This window comes from Nyctibius grandis, chromosome 1 (assembly GCF_013368605.1).
Source record: "Nyctibius grandis isolate bNycGra1 chromosome 1, bNycGra1.pri, whole genome shotgun sequence".
In the NCBI taxonomy this organism is placed as follows: Eukaryota; Metazoa; Chordata; class Aves; order Nyctibiiformes; family Nyctibiidae; genus Nyctibius; species Nyctibius grandis.
Window position 1 is genome coordinate 59,855,504 of NC_090658.1, and position 13,583 is coordinate 59,869,086.

Below are 13,583 nucleotides of genomic sequence, written 5' to 3' on the forward strand. Positions count from 1 at the left end.
GTACCACTGGGTTGGTGTGAGATAGCATCCATTTCCCACCTCAGAGACAGCAAACACAATTCATTCCTCTCAGGTCCTGTTAAAACATGGGAAGTTTTTGTCCCTCTCAAACCTGAGAAGAGGCAAAATCTCTTGGGTCCACCCCCTGAAGGTTTCTCCTGAAGGGCTGTGATGACAGTCCCTCAGTTTAGCACCTACCCCCTCAGCGTTGGGAGGTTGATGATGCTGCCTTGTGCGAGGGGTCTGCCGTGGGTCTCCTGTCCTCTGGCCTAACAAGAGCATTCGTTCTTCCTGAACCCTTTTGAGGAGACAGAGGAAGGTTTTGAAGGTGCCAGGGAGCAGGCAGGGTAAAGTCCTCTCCCTTTGGTGCCGTGTCGGGGAAGGGATGAGGTCTGACTTCTTGACCCAGCTCTCGCAACAGGGTTTATGTGTTCTCTGTAGCTGCTGGATAAAAGGAGCCTGCTCCAAATTCGGGCAGGAGCTTGCAGCCCCGCTCCCCTGGGGAGAGGGGACTGACACGGGGGCAATGTCCCTGCAGATTTTGGGCCAGGCTTTTACAAAGTTTAGCAGGGTTGTGTTTCAAGACTGAAAAAAACACCCTAGTGTAGGTGCTGAAGCAGAGCTCTGGAGCTCAACCTTATTTCTAGAAAAACATTATTATTATTATCTCAACCTTATTTCTAAACCCTTTTTTTTAATGGGAATTAAATATAGCGTGGGCATTTTTAAGATCCTGACATTCTGATGAGTCATACGACAACTCAGAAGTGATTCATCCTCACTGAAAACCGTTACTTTGGCACCGGCCCGGTCTCATTGGCTGATTTCAAATGAAAAACAAAAACAGCATCAAAACTTTTCTAAAATGCTACCTGAGGAGCGCAGCGAATGACGAATAGTGAAGTCTGCCAGGAAGGCTGTATTTTCCTTGAAAAGGATGATAAAAACAGAGGCAAATAGTGGGGGGGAAATTATGAAGTAACCTATTGGTCCTGCAGCAGCCCTGTGGCACAACGTGTGACAGTCTGCAAATCCTGGCGCCTATTTCTGGAAAATTGAATGGGTTGTTATAACTCTATGTGGCAATGAATGAATGAACTATTGTAGAATTAGTCACTGCAGGTATAACAGGAAAAAAAATCTGTCTTCATGTCAGATTTTCTGAGATGGAAAATGTGGATGAAGCAACAGTACCTTGACTGCAGTTAAGGAACATAATCATGTTTAATAACAGAGGCGAGTTTATCTCAAGGCATATGCATGAGCACCAGTGTTCGTGGCAAGGAAAGGGAAGTATCTCACGTTGGCTGCAGAGCTTTCTGTCCTGCCTTAAAAGCTTCTGGAAAAAGGTGGCCTTAAACCTGTTTCTCGCCACCTTCATCCTCTATGTTTTGGGTTGCATTTTTTTTTTTCATCTCTGGCAATAGTGAGATTTATTTCAGTTGCACAGATTTGAGGAGCTGCCGTTGCAGTGCAATAAACCATTGTGCTAGTTGCAAACCTCTGAGCTGCTGGGAGCATCTCCCTAGCTGAGGCAACATGGCTTCGGTTTTCCCTGAAGGAAGCTGCCAGAGAATTGAGTCTGACTCATTCCTGCTCAGCTCTTGCAGCCTGCCTTGCCCTTTCTCCTTTCTGTTATTTACACCATGGAAGGAGGTCAGCATTTATTCCCAGGCGCTTGATCTAGTGCTTTCTGAGAGGACCATGCTTCTATGGGAATTAACTTCTTTGACAACCAGTGTTATGAGCAGTCTGGAACCACAGCCACCGAGGTGAAACTTCACCTGGTGTAGATTTCATCGCTCCATAAATTGCAGTAGCATAACAGGATTCCTGTTAGGTGTAGTAGTTGCTGGATTTTAGTAGGATTTCCAAGGACCTGTGTTAATGGAAATTTCATTTTCAACTAGTTAGAAGGGACAGTTGAGCAAGAGGTGTAAGATTCGTTAATGCCATTCGTTCATTAATATTATTCTGCCAAAACCAGCATTACTCTGTTGTCAAATTATTACTGTGCCATACTCTGGGTCAGCTGCAACCTGAGTTTCTGCATTGTTTAGTAATTACCTGAATAGGATTGCTTACTACATCATTTTCACTGCCATGGTTGTTATTTGGAAAACCAAAATAATATTGGTCTCTCTGTTGCTCCTGGTACACTGTTGTCAATAACTTTGCTGCCTGCAGCAAGGGAAGCAGTCCTTGTGGAGTGATTTTCCTGCAGCTTTTAATTGCAGTCCACCGCTGGGCTTGTTCCCCCACAGAGCCAGGAGGAAGAATTGCATAATCCAAGGGGCTTTATGGAGGCAACAAAAGCCCTGAACCAAAAAAAAACAAAGACAAAGCATTGGGGAGGTAGACATTCCTGAGAACAGCTCAGGATCTATTAAGATATGTCCTGTGTGGCAGTTCTGCCACCTTACGGGGTTATTGTCCCTTTCCATTGGCTGTAAGGGGAATCCAGGGAGCCTGTCTGTGTGGACTTAAATGCCTTGAAGGGTGCATTTAAGTGACGTACTGAATAGGCAGACCCAAATATATAAGTGAAACTCCAAATTCTGAACAGCACTCAGTGTTTTTTCTTCTCCTTGTGTGGCTTCCTTTGAAACATGTAACCTGAAGTGCAGCGCAGTAGAAAATGTGAAAACGAAGAGTGAGAAAGCAACAGGGGATTTATTCAGGGTGGATGTTGTTATTTGATCAAGCAGAGTGCCTTTGGAACGAGGGTGAATGGGAACCAAAATGGTAAACAGGCAAATACCCCGTGCTAACTATGAATCAATATGTTCTTAAACTGTAAATAGAATAGGAACACTTTATTCCTGCTTTAGTCCTTTATTATGTTGTGGCAAGCCTTGCTCCACAGTGCTCTCTGCTGGAAGTTTAATACATTATAATTTTCTATCAAAATTACAGTAATTCCAAGGGTTTTTTGCATTTGTTAATTAGGTAAAATTGTAGTAGTCAGATCTTCTTAAGAATTTATTCCCACTGTGATATAATATCAGATAGCTACGTATTTTCACTTCGAGTTAAATCCACAATTAATATGAGATAAAAGCATAAAAGCCCGTAATGGTAATGCAGAGGAAGTGCAACCTGTTCTCAAGAAAATCAAGTCTTTGATAGTGAATGAGAGCAGGTAACGGAACTTTGTCCCTGTCTTGCCATGGGGAAATTAACATTACCATGTCTAAATACATACCCACTGCAAACTGCCAGTGTAATTGTACTTTTGGAGTTTTTTACAACATCCATATATGTTGTACGTTTCTCCCTTGTTTCCAGCAGCAAGTCGATGACTTTTTGAACGTCTACTGCTCAGTGCCAGAGAGCATCCAGAAGGAGAGCGCTTGGGAAACACAGACATACGTTCACTTCTGTGGCGGCCAAGGAGTGGCACTGACCCTCAAGCCAGAGCACAGGGTGGAAGATGTTTTGTCTTTGGCATGCAAGGTACTCATTTTTCATGTACGATCACACCTTGTTAATAGCTGTGGACTTGAGAAGGAAGGTAATATATCAGGGGATGCCTAAATAGTGAGAGCATAATACCAGCATCTCCCTGTCACTGTATTAAGGGTCATTGCTTTATTTCCTTTAGTTGTGTTATTTATGTATTGTAGCCAAGGCAGCAGAGTTGTGGAAAGGTTTTCAAGAAGCGTTGCTCAAGACAACGCACAGTGAACACTTAAAGAGCAGTAATGGTTTGCCAGGTAGTTAGCCCCTGAGTAATCTCAGCATGTGTCCACTCCATGTTGTCATTGCAGCGAACCCAGTTGTTCTGCTCAAATTAATCACAGAAGAATAACAAGGACTGGTTGAGTTAATGCCAGGAGATTAAGACATTTAATACGGCTGTGACAAAGGCTATCATATATGTTTGCTTCTTAAAGGACCCTTTTAAACTTTTAATTAAATACCAGAGCTACTTGTGAATTTCAAAGACTTCATCCCCTTCTGAAACTCAGCGCCAGCCATTTGAGAGCGATTGCTATAGATCTTGGGACAGAAAACTGAGTCACAGGTTGAAGGTAAAGTAGAAATACCAATTTTAACTACAGACAAAAGACCACCACCTCTAGAACATCGCAACATACCTAGCACCTTTGTCTCCACATGTGTCAGTGCTTGAATTTAGCTCTTAACTTCAGGATTCAAGTCACTTAAAGCATGCAAACAAGCTTTTTGGAAAAACTTACTTTTTACTCCCAAGTTCTGTTTTCTGACAAGTGGTAAATATAGTTTATTTACTTCACGAGTAAAGGTGGAAAACCAGAAAAAAGGAGTCCTGCTCTGTACAAAATCCAGCTGTAGGTTTTGGCATAGGTTAGCATGAACTTTCAGGTGAGCTCATTCAACTGGCTTGAAGTTAATGAATTTTGAGGCTTCTAATGGAGGAAAGGACCCAATTTAATGGCTTTTTCCACCTGGTAATGTTGTAAACAAAAAAATTATGAAATTATACAAGTTTTTAAAAATCTAGGGTTAACTATTTTTTTTAAATCAAAATAAGCACACAGCCTTGGTCAAGTCACAATGCGTCTCCATGGCATCACTGAGAAGAAATTATACTCTTGTTACTTTTGCCGGTGTAAACTGAATCCTGGAGAAACAGTTTATTACCTGGCTTTACTTTTTAAAAATTCACTTTACTGGGCTAAAGGGATTGTCTGAAACATTGTTTGACCGCCAGATGGCAAGGCAGAGCTGAAACATTTGGAAGTCATTATGGTGACATGCAAGACCCCTGAAAGTGGAAATAAAATTTATAAACATAAAATTAAGCTGAAAAGGAAATTCCTTACCTCTCTTACTCCATCATTCCAAAATATTTGTGATTGTAAAGCTGACTTTTAATTTTTAAATGTCTGTATCGCATAAAAATTTATTTTTAAATTATTTGATTTTTTTCTTAAACTTTTTTTCTGTTTTATTTTTTCTTTCTATTCTGTGTGTTAAAGCTTTTCATAAGCATTCTCTAATGCTGAATACTTTCTGCTCATCTATCCTGGTTCTTTTCCTTCTTACATTTTCATTCTGCTCTGGTGAGTGTAAGGAATCTTTCTTCTTAACAGAACATGTTTGAATGTTACGTGTATGAGGATAAAGTTTCAAAGGGGTTGTTGTTTTTTTCCCCTTTATTCATGCTTTATGGGGTTTATACTTTTCTCATTTCTGTTTTCCATCTGAGGCTTTTGGATAGCACATATAGAAAAAAATGTGTATTTGAATACAATTTTCAGGATACAGAACACATGCAACTGATAAACTGTTGCACATAATAAAATGTTACTGTAATTACTAGTTGTTACATAGTAGATTTAGATTTCGTAAGCTGCAGAGATGCATTAAAGAGGTTAAGTAACCCTAAGGGATGCAGTCATTCCTCCTGTTTTAGAAATGTTGCTTCCTCTTCTTTTAGAAATGTTGCTCTATTAATATGCAAAAATGAAATGTTTTGTGCAGTGGTCTCACCAGCATCCTGATGTTCAGAGAGACTCCCATCAGGGGCTCGACACTTTCAGGCTAATATCCTTTGGGAATATTCCTGCTTCCCTTTGACTTCCTGTTGAGACAGGATTTTTGCTTTGACCTCACGTGGTGAAAAAAAATAGGTGAAACTCTCTGATTGTAGATGAAACCCAGCAATAAAAATAAAATCCAATAAAGGCAAACCCTGAGGGAACCTGTTTCACATCCCCTCTCCTAACAGCTCATACATGCATATACATTTTCTACATCAGAAGAAAAAGTTGCTGAGCAGAACTGAGTCATTAAAAGTAGTCACAGAAAAAGATGGTTGTGAGTGTAAGTTCAAAAGAACAGAAAACAGTTGTGATATCTTTGCAAACATATAGCAATGCTCAGTTAATCTAATAGCCAAGACATAGTGTTTATGAAAGGATTTGGGAGGATCGTAAGGGAAAATGGAAATTGCACTTGAACCTTATCTTCTAAGCAATGCAGCTAGTTTCGTTTATACCACAAAAACAGTTAGAAAATGACTTGTTGAGGATTGCTTTTGCATGATTTCTTAAGAGCTTTCTGTGTGTGTGTCACTTCTTTGTTTTCTGGGATTCTGGAAATAAAAAGCAAATTCCAAACCCCATTCTCTTTATTCCTTAGATGAAACAGCTGGAGCCAAGACACTATGGCCTTCAACTCAGAAGACTAGTTGCTGAAAATACTGAGTACTGTGCTCCCGAACCATACGAATACATAGTAGACCAGGAAAGTGTGACTCCTTTTAGATAAAGCTCTGTGATGTCTGAAGCTACAGTTGAATTATCACCTATGAATATGTGTGATTTAGATACAAAATAAGGTTTTGAAGCTATTCCTGGATTGCATTCTGCCATCCTTATTCACATAGTCCGTGCCTGTGCAGACATTTGAGTGGCTAGGCACTAGAAACACTCTCTTCAAGAACTGTTTGGAGATTTAAGTGGGGCTTCTGGTACAAAAGCAAAGTGTCAGTCTCTACTGCAGGCTGAGTTTTCTGTCTTTAGCTTGGTCTGCGTTTAGTCCTGCTGATACCAGCAATGCTTGCACAGTAACACAGTTCTCTGTGTAAACACAGCAAGTTTTGGCTCTTTATTGATGCAAAGAATATTGTGCTTATTTCCCATGCTGGACCTTTAGGTTTTGATGCTTGCAATTTCATAATTTGATGACTTCTGTTACTGTTTTTTTCCAACAGGTGTATGATGAAATAGAAATTTGTCCCTTAAATGTTTATCATGTTCATCTTACAAAGACTGAAAACATAAGTGATTTTGGTAAGTTTAACCAAAACAGCTCTCAGGAGTTTTTCTTTTTGTTCTTCTCATTGCTTAGTTTCTCTCTTCGGGAGTTTTCTGTCTCTGAGAGCAGGTAGAGCCATCCTTGACAGCTCAAAATCTGAGTCTGCAAAGAACTCAAGGCATTATAACAAAGACCCAAACTGCTTGTTTTACACTGACAAGAACATTTCTTATGTTTCCATTTGGGAAGAGCCCACTTTCTAATTCTGCTCCGCTGGCCAAGTAATTCAAGCATGGAATTGTCAGAAGTTAAATGTCCTTTGCCAGGGTTAATACAATCGGTCTCAGTCAGGCCATGGTCAAGGTCTGTCCTTTTCTTTTTTGGTAGTGGGATTGTCTGTTGGCACAGTATAAACAGAGTGTCCTCTGGTACAAATTCTGACAGGCTTTTTATCCGTAGGAGGCGTTATCCCTAGGAATACCTATATACCTTGTAAAGATGCCTTTGTAAGGCAGCTCTGTGCTGTTCTTTAGCTGCAGGTCTGTTGGTATAAATTATTTCTTTCTGGACTGTCTCACTCACGGGTCTACATGGATTTGCTACTTTATAGTTTGGGTTTCCAGTTTTTGGATCTGTTTAAGAGACCTCTATGTCTGATGGACACACTGCAGAACTCTTACCATAACGATGAGCTGTGTTATTGAATTGTCATATAGGGCTGAGGTAGAAAAAATTTTTTTGAAATGTAATTTGTTTTTTTTTACAGCACAGCATGACATTTCCTGGAAGTTGAAAAGTCTTATTAACTTTAAGAGATTTTACAATGACTGAGAAACAATGTGATAAGTTCTCTATGCTCCGTGGGTATACTCTCACAAGAAGTATCCTCCCTCTGGTTGTGTAGAGTCTACTAAATACACCAAATAAAAGGGAAATGTTTCCAAGAATGCTTATTTGATTTAAACTTCTTTTACTTCAGGTTTTGCTGTCACAGCACAAGTTGGTGAAAATCAGCATCTCACCCGTATATTTATAAGCGATGTTCTCCCTGATGGACTGGCATACAAGGAAGGTATTGTATTGTATTTATGTTTAATACTGTACTTTGTTAACTTTTTAAAGTCCCAAAACACGAAGGAGCTTTAGTGTTGCTGTCTGAAATGGTTCTTTTACTATTCATAGTTTTCTTTCCTGAAGACCACAGGAAGTATGTGATATTAGGAAAGACAATGTACACAGAGTAACTGAATTATCATTTCAGTATAGTGGGAAGAGTTCTTGTTCACCCTTGGAGACAAGGTCTGTGTTCAGCCATCTGACCAAGTGCTTTTGCACGGAGGAATAGGCTGGAAAAGAGTTCATCTCACACTGGGGAACCTCATGGGCTTGGTCAGTCTCCAAGACCCATCACTTCCGCTTTTGCTGGAAATGAAAAGTAGTCTCCTTCCCCAAAATAGTGTTCTGCATACGTTTCCGTGAGTGCCTTCCCTACTGCGCTGCTTAGGAACCGTGTTTCTCTTCATTGGCACAGCAGGATAATGTCAGTTCTGCTCTCTGAAAAGCAGAGAGACAAACCCAGAAAAAGAGAGATAGAGGGTTTCATTCGCTTCCTGAGGGTAAAGACCACTTGGTTGTTGCTAACCTTGAACGGCAGCGGTTGCCACTGTTTAGGTTTATACAAAAGCTGATAAAGACTCCATCTGCTGTTGTTCCAGTTTGGCTTGAATGATTTGATCTGCGTGACTAGTGCCTTGTTCTTCCCAGACTTGGATAATGAAACGTATTATGGTGCTGTACACTGATCGCCTTTTCGAATGAATTCAGGGCATCCAAGCCTTGAGAGGTGCCCCTATTCTAATCTTCTTGAAAGTTGTGCTCCCCTCCCACCCACCAAATCCTGTAGCATCTTTAGAAAGAAACAACTCAATTGCAGTACTATGTGTAACACCTATCAAAGTAAGCATGAGGTCGAACTGTATAATTACAGCACATATAAATCTCCCATCGATTCGAGTGGACTTGTGGTAGGATTAGGCTATTTGAATTACAATCACAAAAATAAAAGGTGAAACAGCGTAAGGTTTGGTTTGTGACCCTTAACGTTTTATATGCCCTTCTTTTTTTGTTTTCCTTCCTTTCACATGCTCCCAGGCCTCGGAGTAGGCAATGAAATCCTGAGCATAAATGGAGAGGCTGTGTCCGATCTTGACCTCAGGCAGATGGAGTTACTGTTTTCGGAGAGAAGCGTAATGCTCACTTTGAGGATGAACCATTATGGGACCCAGCAACCCTTATGTGCCTCGTGGTCAGATGGTGACATTTCCAGAGACCCAAAGAGTTTGTTGCCCCCTCCAAACCAGTCACAGCTTCTGGAAGAGTTTCTAGATAACTTCAAAAAGAACACAGCAAATGGTAAGAGGCTGACAATAATTTCGTTACTGTCACCTGACTTCTAACATCACTGTTTTTTAAAACTCAATTATGTTCAAAATCCTGTGCTTGCCTCAGTGAGAAACCCAGGTACAAACTGTTTAAATTCCATTTATGCTCCATATCTGTCTGTTATTTCATTATTTTCTAGAAAGTAGAAATGGAACGGAATATGGTAATTTCTGCAGGGAAATGATATTCTTTCAATCTGTTTGGTTGCACCATCCAGTATCATCAAGTGCTCTCTTAACTGTTCTTTGTCATGTTGAGTACCTCCAGTACTTCCATTTCCCAGGCATTGGTGGTTAAAATGATGTGATTGCTGTCAGAGGCAGAAGTATTGTTCTGTGTTTACCATGCTTTACATATAGTAAAGTACTGCATACATTAAGGGTACCTTAAATGCAATAATCATCATCACCTCAGGAAGGAGTCATTTAGCTCTGCTCCTACCCAGTGATACTATTGTGTTCCCATTGGATACAGCCGCTCGCCGTGTAGAATAAAGCCTATGAAAACAGCTTTCATAGGGGTTGTTTTGCTACTACCTGCTCATATTTCTGAATGTAATACCACTGTATTAAACACTGAGTGGAGGACATATCCTAACAGTGATGTGTCGGGGTGAGACGCTGATGGGTTTCCATATGAGGAGCACCAGGCAGGGAAGGTGGTGCGTGGTACCTACGTGATAAGGACTGGTCCTGGATGACACCATGCCCCCCCCCCAGCCCCAAGGAATGTGCAACTGCTCATTGCTGGGATGCCTTTTAGGCTGGAAATAGGAGGTGGCACTAAGAGGGGCACTGCAATGCTGGGTGGAGGAGAGCCGTGGTCACCCTTCCCTTCCTTTAGCTGATCTTACTTCACGTGAGAAATACATCTTGTGATACCAGTATACTTGTAAACGCCTGTCTGAAATAGAAAGTATGTGGGGATTTGCTCCCCTTCCTTCTCACGCCTTGACTATGTTTCAAACAAGATAGAAGCAAATTTAATTCTAGTTTCTTGAGTGTAAAAGGTGCAGTTTCCTCTCTGTACCTCTGGGGGATGCTAGTAAAATTCTGCAGGAAAGCTAGCCAGGGCGCACTGCTGTGCAAGGAGAGCAGCAAGAGGTACAAAAAGGGATCAATGATTTTTGTATATAATTACGGTGGCAAGTGTTTTCCGATTGGAATTTTTTTCATAATTAAGAATGGGAGAAGAAAAAGAATCACATAGGAGAATTTGTTAGAATGGATTTAATTATAAAGCAATTTTATTGGGTCATCTTTTGAAATTAAAAGAAATCTGAATACAAGATTTGTGATACAGTAAGTAGCATCTCTCTCAGGGGCCTTAGTTCAATTTAAAATGCCATTAAATTGACTAGTGGCACATAAAAGTTAGTGTCATAAAACAAAAATTATGATAGAGCTAATTAATTACATAATTATACCAGGGCTATCATTCAGCTTGTTGGCTTGATATCATAGGCCAGCATTACCTGGAGTATTCAGTATAATAAATGTATGTGTCCATTCACTAGATTCCTCAGTCCTCCAGGGTAAGTTTGCAACCTGTGCAAGTATTCCATTATAATAGGAAATTACTGGAGTATGTATTATACTCTAAGCACTAGTGGATAAAGGGACATAGTATATTTGCTTTTCTGCTTAAAAGCAGCTAAGGAAGATTTATTTTATTCTGAAAGGGAACAAATAGTTCTAAATTAAGCTTCGTGAGGAGGACTTTGATGTTTATTGAATTCAGTGCTTAGTGTCTGATCATCTGATCGGATTCAAATGGAAAGAGAAGAAAATGGCATTACTTTGAATTAATAGGTAATCATAAAGGGTTTAACTGTTCTATGTCCTGTTACTCACTCAGGAATTGAATAAGGCTTTAGATAAGAAGAGGGGGGATTTCATGATCCGAGCAGGCATTTGGAGGCCGGAGACTCTTAAATTCACATCCAATGTTTAATGCTGTTCTGTCTCCTTTGGTAGAGTTGAATGAGTCACTCTTAAGACCACAGTTTTCAAAAATAGTTTCTGACATTTGCTTGTCCATGTTGAGCCTGTTTTTCCAAGACAGCACCGTTGAAAGTCAGTTCATGCCAGTGGAGAGGGACCTCTTTCAAAAATCAAGCACAGTTTGGCTCAAGGTACATACCTGGAGTTAAAAACCTTAGTGTTTCTGCTGTCACCTCCCTGTTTTTAAAAATTAAGTATTTATCTTTCCAGAGTACTAAGAGGATTAATGAGCTAAAATTAACAAAATGCTTGGAAAATGGAAATTGTCAGCACTGAGTCACGCAGTAATACCCTGCTTGGTGCCTTGGTGACGACCACCAGGCAAAGCAAAACAGAATTTATTTTAAATCACTGGCTTCATATAACTTGTCTGGTAATAGTTTGTCCACATTTGTTTACAGTTTTGTAACTGCTTAGCATAACTCTGATGAATACCTTTTCCTACGTGTTCTGCTACATTGAGGATACCCAGTTATACCTCGTGGCAAACTTTGGCAGCCTTTACTCTGCAGAAGGGAAGTGATTGACTTTCTCCAAAGCCACTAACTCTGCCACTCCTAAAAATCATTCCCAGGGGATATTCTGTGAGAGTGATTCGTTTTCTCCCAGACAGCTATACCCTTGTAGCTGTATTTTGGACCTGCTGTGGTCATATCATTTGATCTCCCACATGGCAATGCTATGTGCTTACTGCTTAGCTGCTTGGCTAGTAATAAGCTTATCCTGGAAAAGAAATGAGATGAAATACTTTTAAAAAATGCATTCATAAATGTGGAAAACCAAGTAACAGAGCAACTAAATTTGCTCCAAGCTCCAGTGCTAAGGAAATTAAACAGATATTTGTACAGAATTTAAAAATGAGGGAATTGGACAGGAATTCTTACAACTTTGAAGGAAAAAAAATGACGCATTTTAAGGTGGCATTGATATTTGAGGAATAAATAGAAGAGAAGGCACGAGAATTGAAAACTGTATTTTTAGGGCAACTCCGTGTGGGTTAATGGTATATCTATAGAGTGCTGAGGTAGGAGGTAGAAGCATTAGTAGGTGTGAAAACCCATTGCAGTATCTGAGTTGCTGTCAGTTGGGCAATTCTTTTTTTCCCCAGCAAGTGGGTTTTTGACAAATAAGCTGTCATTTCTGGATAGCTGACACTGTTGAAATCAACCCTAATTTGTAAATAGATCTCTCTGTTTAAAAAAAAAAAAGGAAAAAAGTGGAGAATGGCAGTTTGGATATGCTTTAACAAGTTCCCATGAAAAAACACTTTCATCTGGAAGGGTTAGAGAGGTAAATGGGAAAGAAAACATTAAAAAAAAAGAAAATAATAATAATAAAAAAAAAAGATGGACATGCTGTTCCTTCACTCCCCGTTGTACCCCTCATCTTTAGGGTAGGGCACTTACGTTCTGTGTGGGGTCTGGGTTCCTATCCGGCCCATCTTTCTGGAAGTGTGGTCCCAGGAGCAGTCAAGAAGGCTTGGGTGCTGCTGACAAGGGAGAGGCTAGATGGTTTAGATGCCTCTGTAAAGTGTAATTGCAACTCACAGCTTCTCCAGAAAACTTTGCTTCATTCAGCTTCATGAGATACCACCGAGTTGAGGGAGGAAAAAGGAGACAGAGGTTGGCTCTGCAGCCAGCTGGCTGTTTGCATGTTGCTGCACGCACCTCTCCAGGTAGCGCTCCCTCCATCCTTTTCCAGCCCCAACCCAGCGTGAATATCAGAAAGACCTGTGTGTGCCTCTTAAGAGACAAAGTCAGGAGGACGTGAAGCTAAGGTGGTCTGTAGCCTCCAGCAGCTGGGGGCTGTGCCTGGAGCGCTGTCTCAGACCGCTCTGCTTGTTGCTGTTTGCCCATAGTTCTTGAAGCATTTCGTAAGTGTCTTTTAATGTAACATTCAAAGCATTTAGTAAACAAAAGTAAAACTAAAACGTAACTGAAAAATATTTCTAAAATAATTTCTTCTTTTAGTTCTTCCCAAATCAGGTCCTATTTGTTTGCCTAGCTGCTGTTTCAACATTTAAATTCTCTTCATTGTGCTGTAGGGCATAACCTTCATTGCACTGCATGTGTGAGGAATCAAATAAATTTATTTTTATTCTTTCACAGGAAACTCTTTTGCGCTCAGAAGAGGTGAATATTGCATCTTAGCTTCCTAAGTCCTGAAGACACCCACAGTCCTGTTAGATGTGGTCCCTAATCTGTGTTAGTTGTACAGGTCTGCAAATATCGCTCCCTCTTGCCTGGTGGATCTAATACCAGATATCCGGTAGTTTTGCATGGTGTGAGGCAACACAGTAGAAAAGCAGTGCCTCTTTTTAATGTAGACATGTAGTTGTCTATGCAGCATGACCACTTATCTGCCTGAAGATGGATGACTCTGCCGGGTTTT

General features: G+C 40.4%; 1 protein-coding gene across 1 annotated transcript in view; it reads left to right on the forward strand.

Annotated features, from left to right (window-relative positions):
- Positions 1 to 13,583, forward strand: part of TIAM2 (TIAM Rac1 associated GEF 2) — a 188,904-nt gene that overhangs the window by 128,403 nt on the left and 46,918 nt on the right. The window contains exons 11-15 of the mRNA XM_068406037.1: positions 3,289 to 3,456; positions 6,130 to 6,240; positions 6,704 to 6,782; positions 7,727 to 7,819; positions 8,899 to 9,159. Coding sequence (XP_068262138.1) covers positions 3,289 to 3,456; positions 6,130 to 6,240; positions 6,704 to 6,782; positions 7,727 to 7,819; positions 8,899 to 9,159 — 712 coding nt within the window. The remainder of the gene's footprint in view (positions 1 to 3,288; positions 3,457 to 6,129; positions 6,241 to 6,703; positions 6,783 to 7,726; positions 7,820 to 8,898; positions 9,160 to 13,583) is intronic.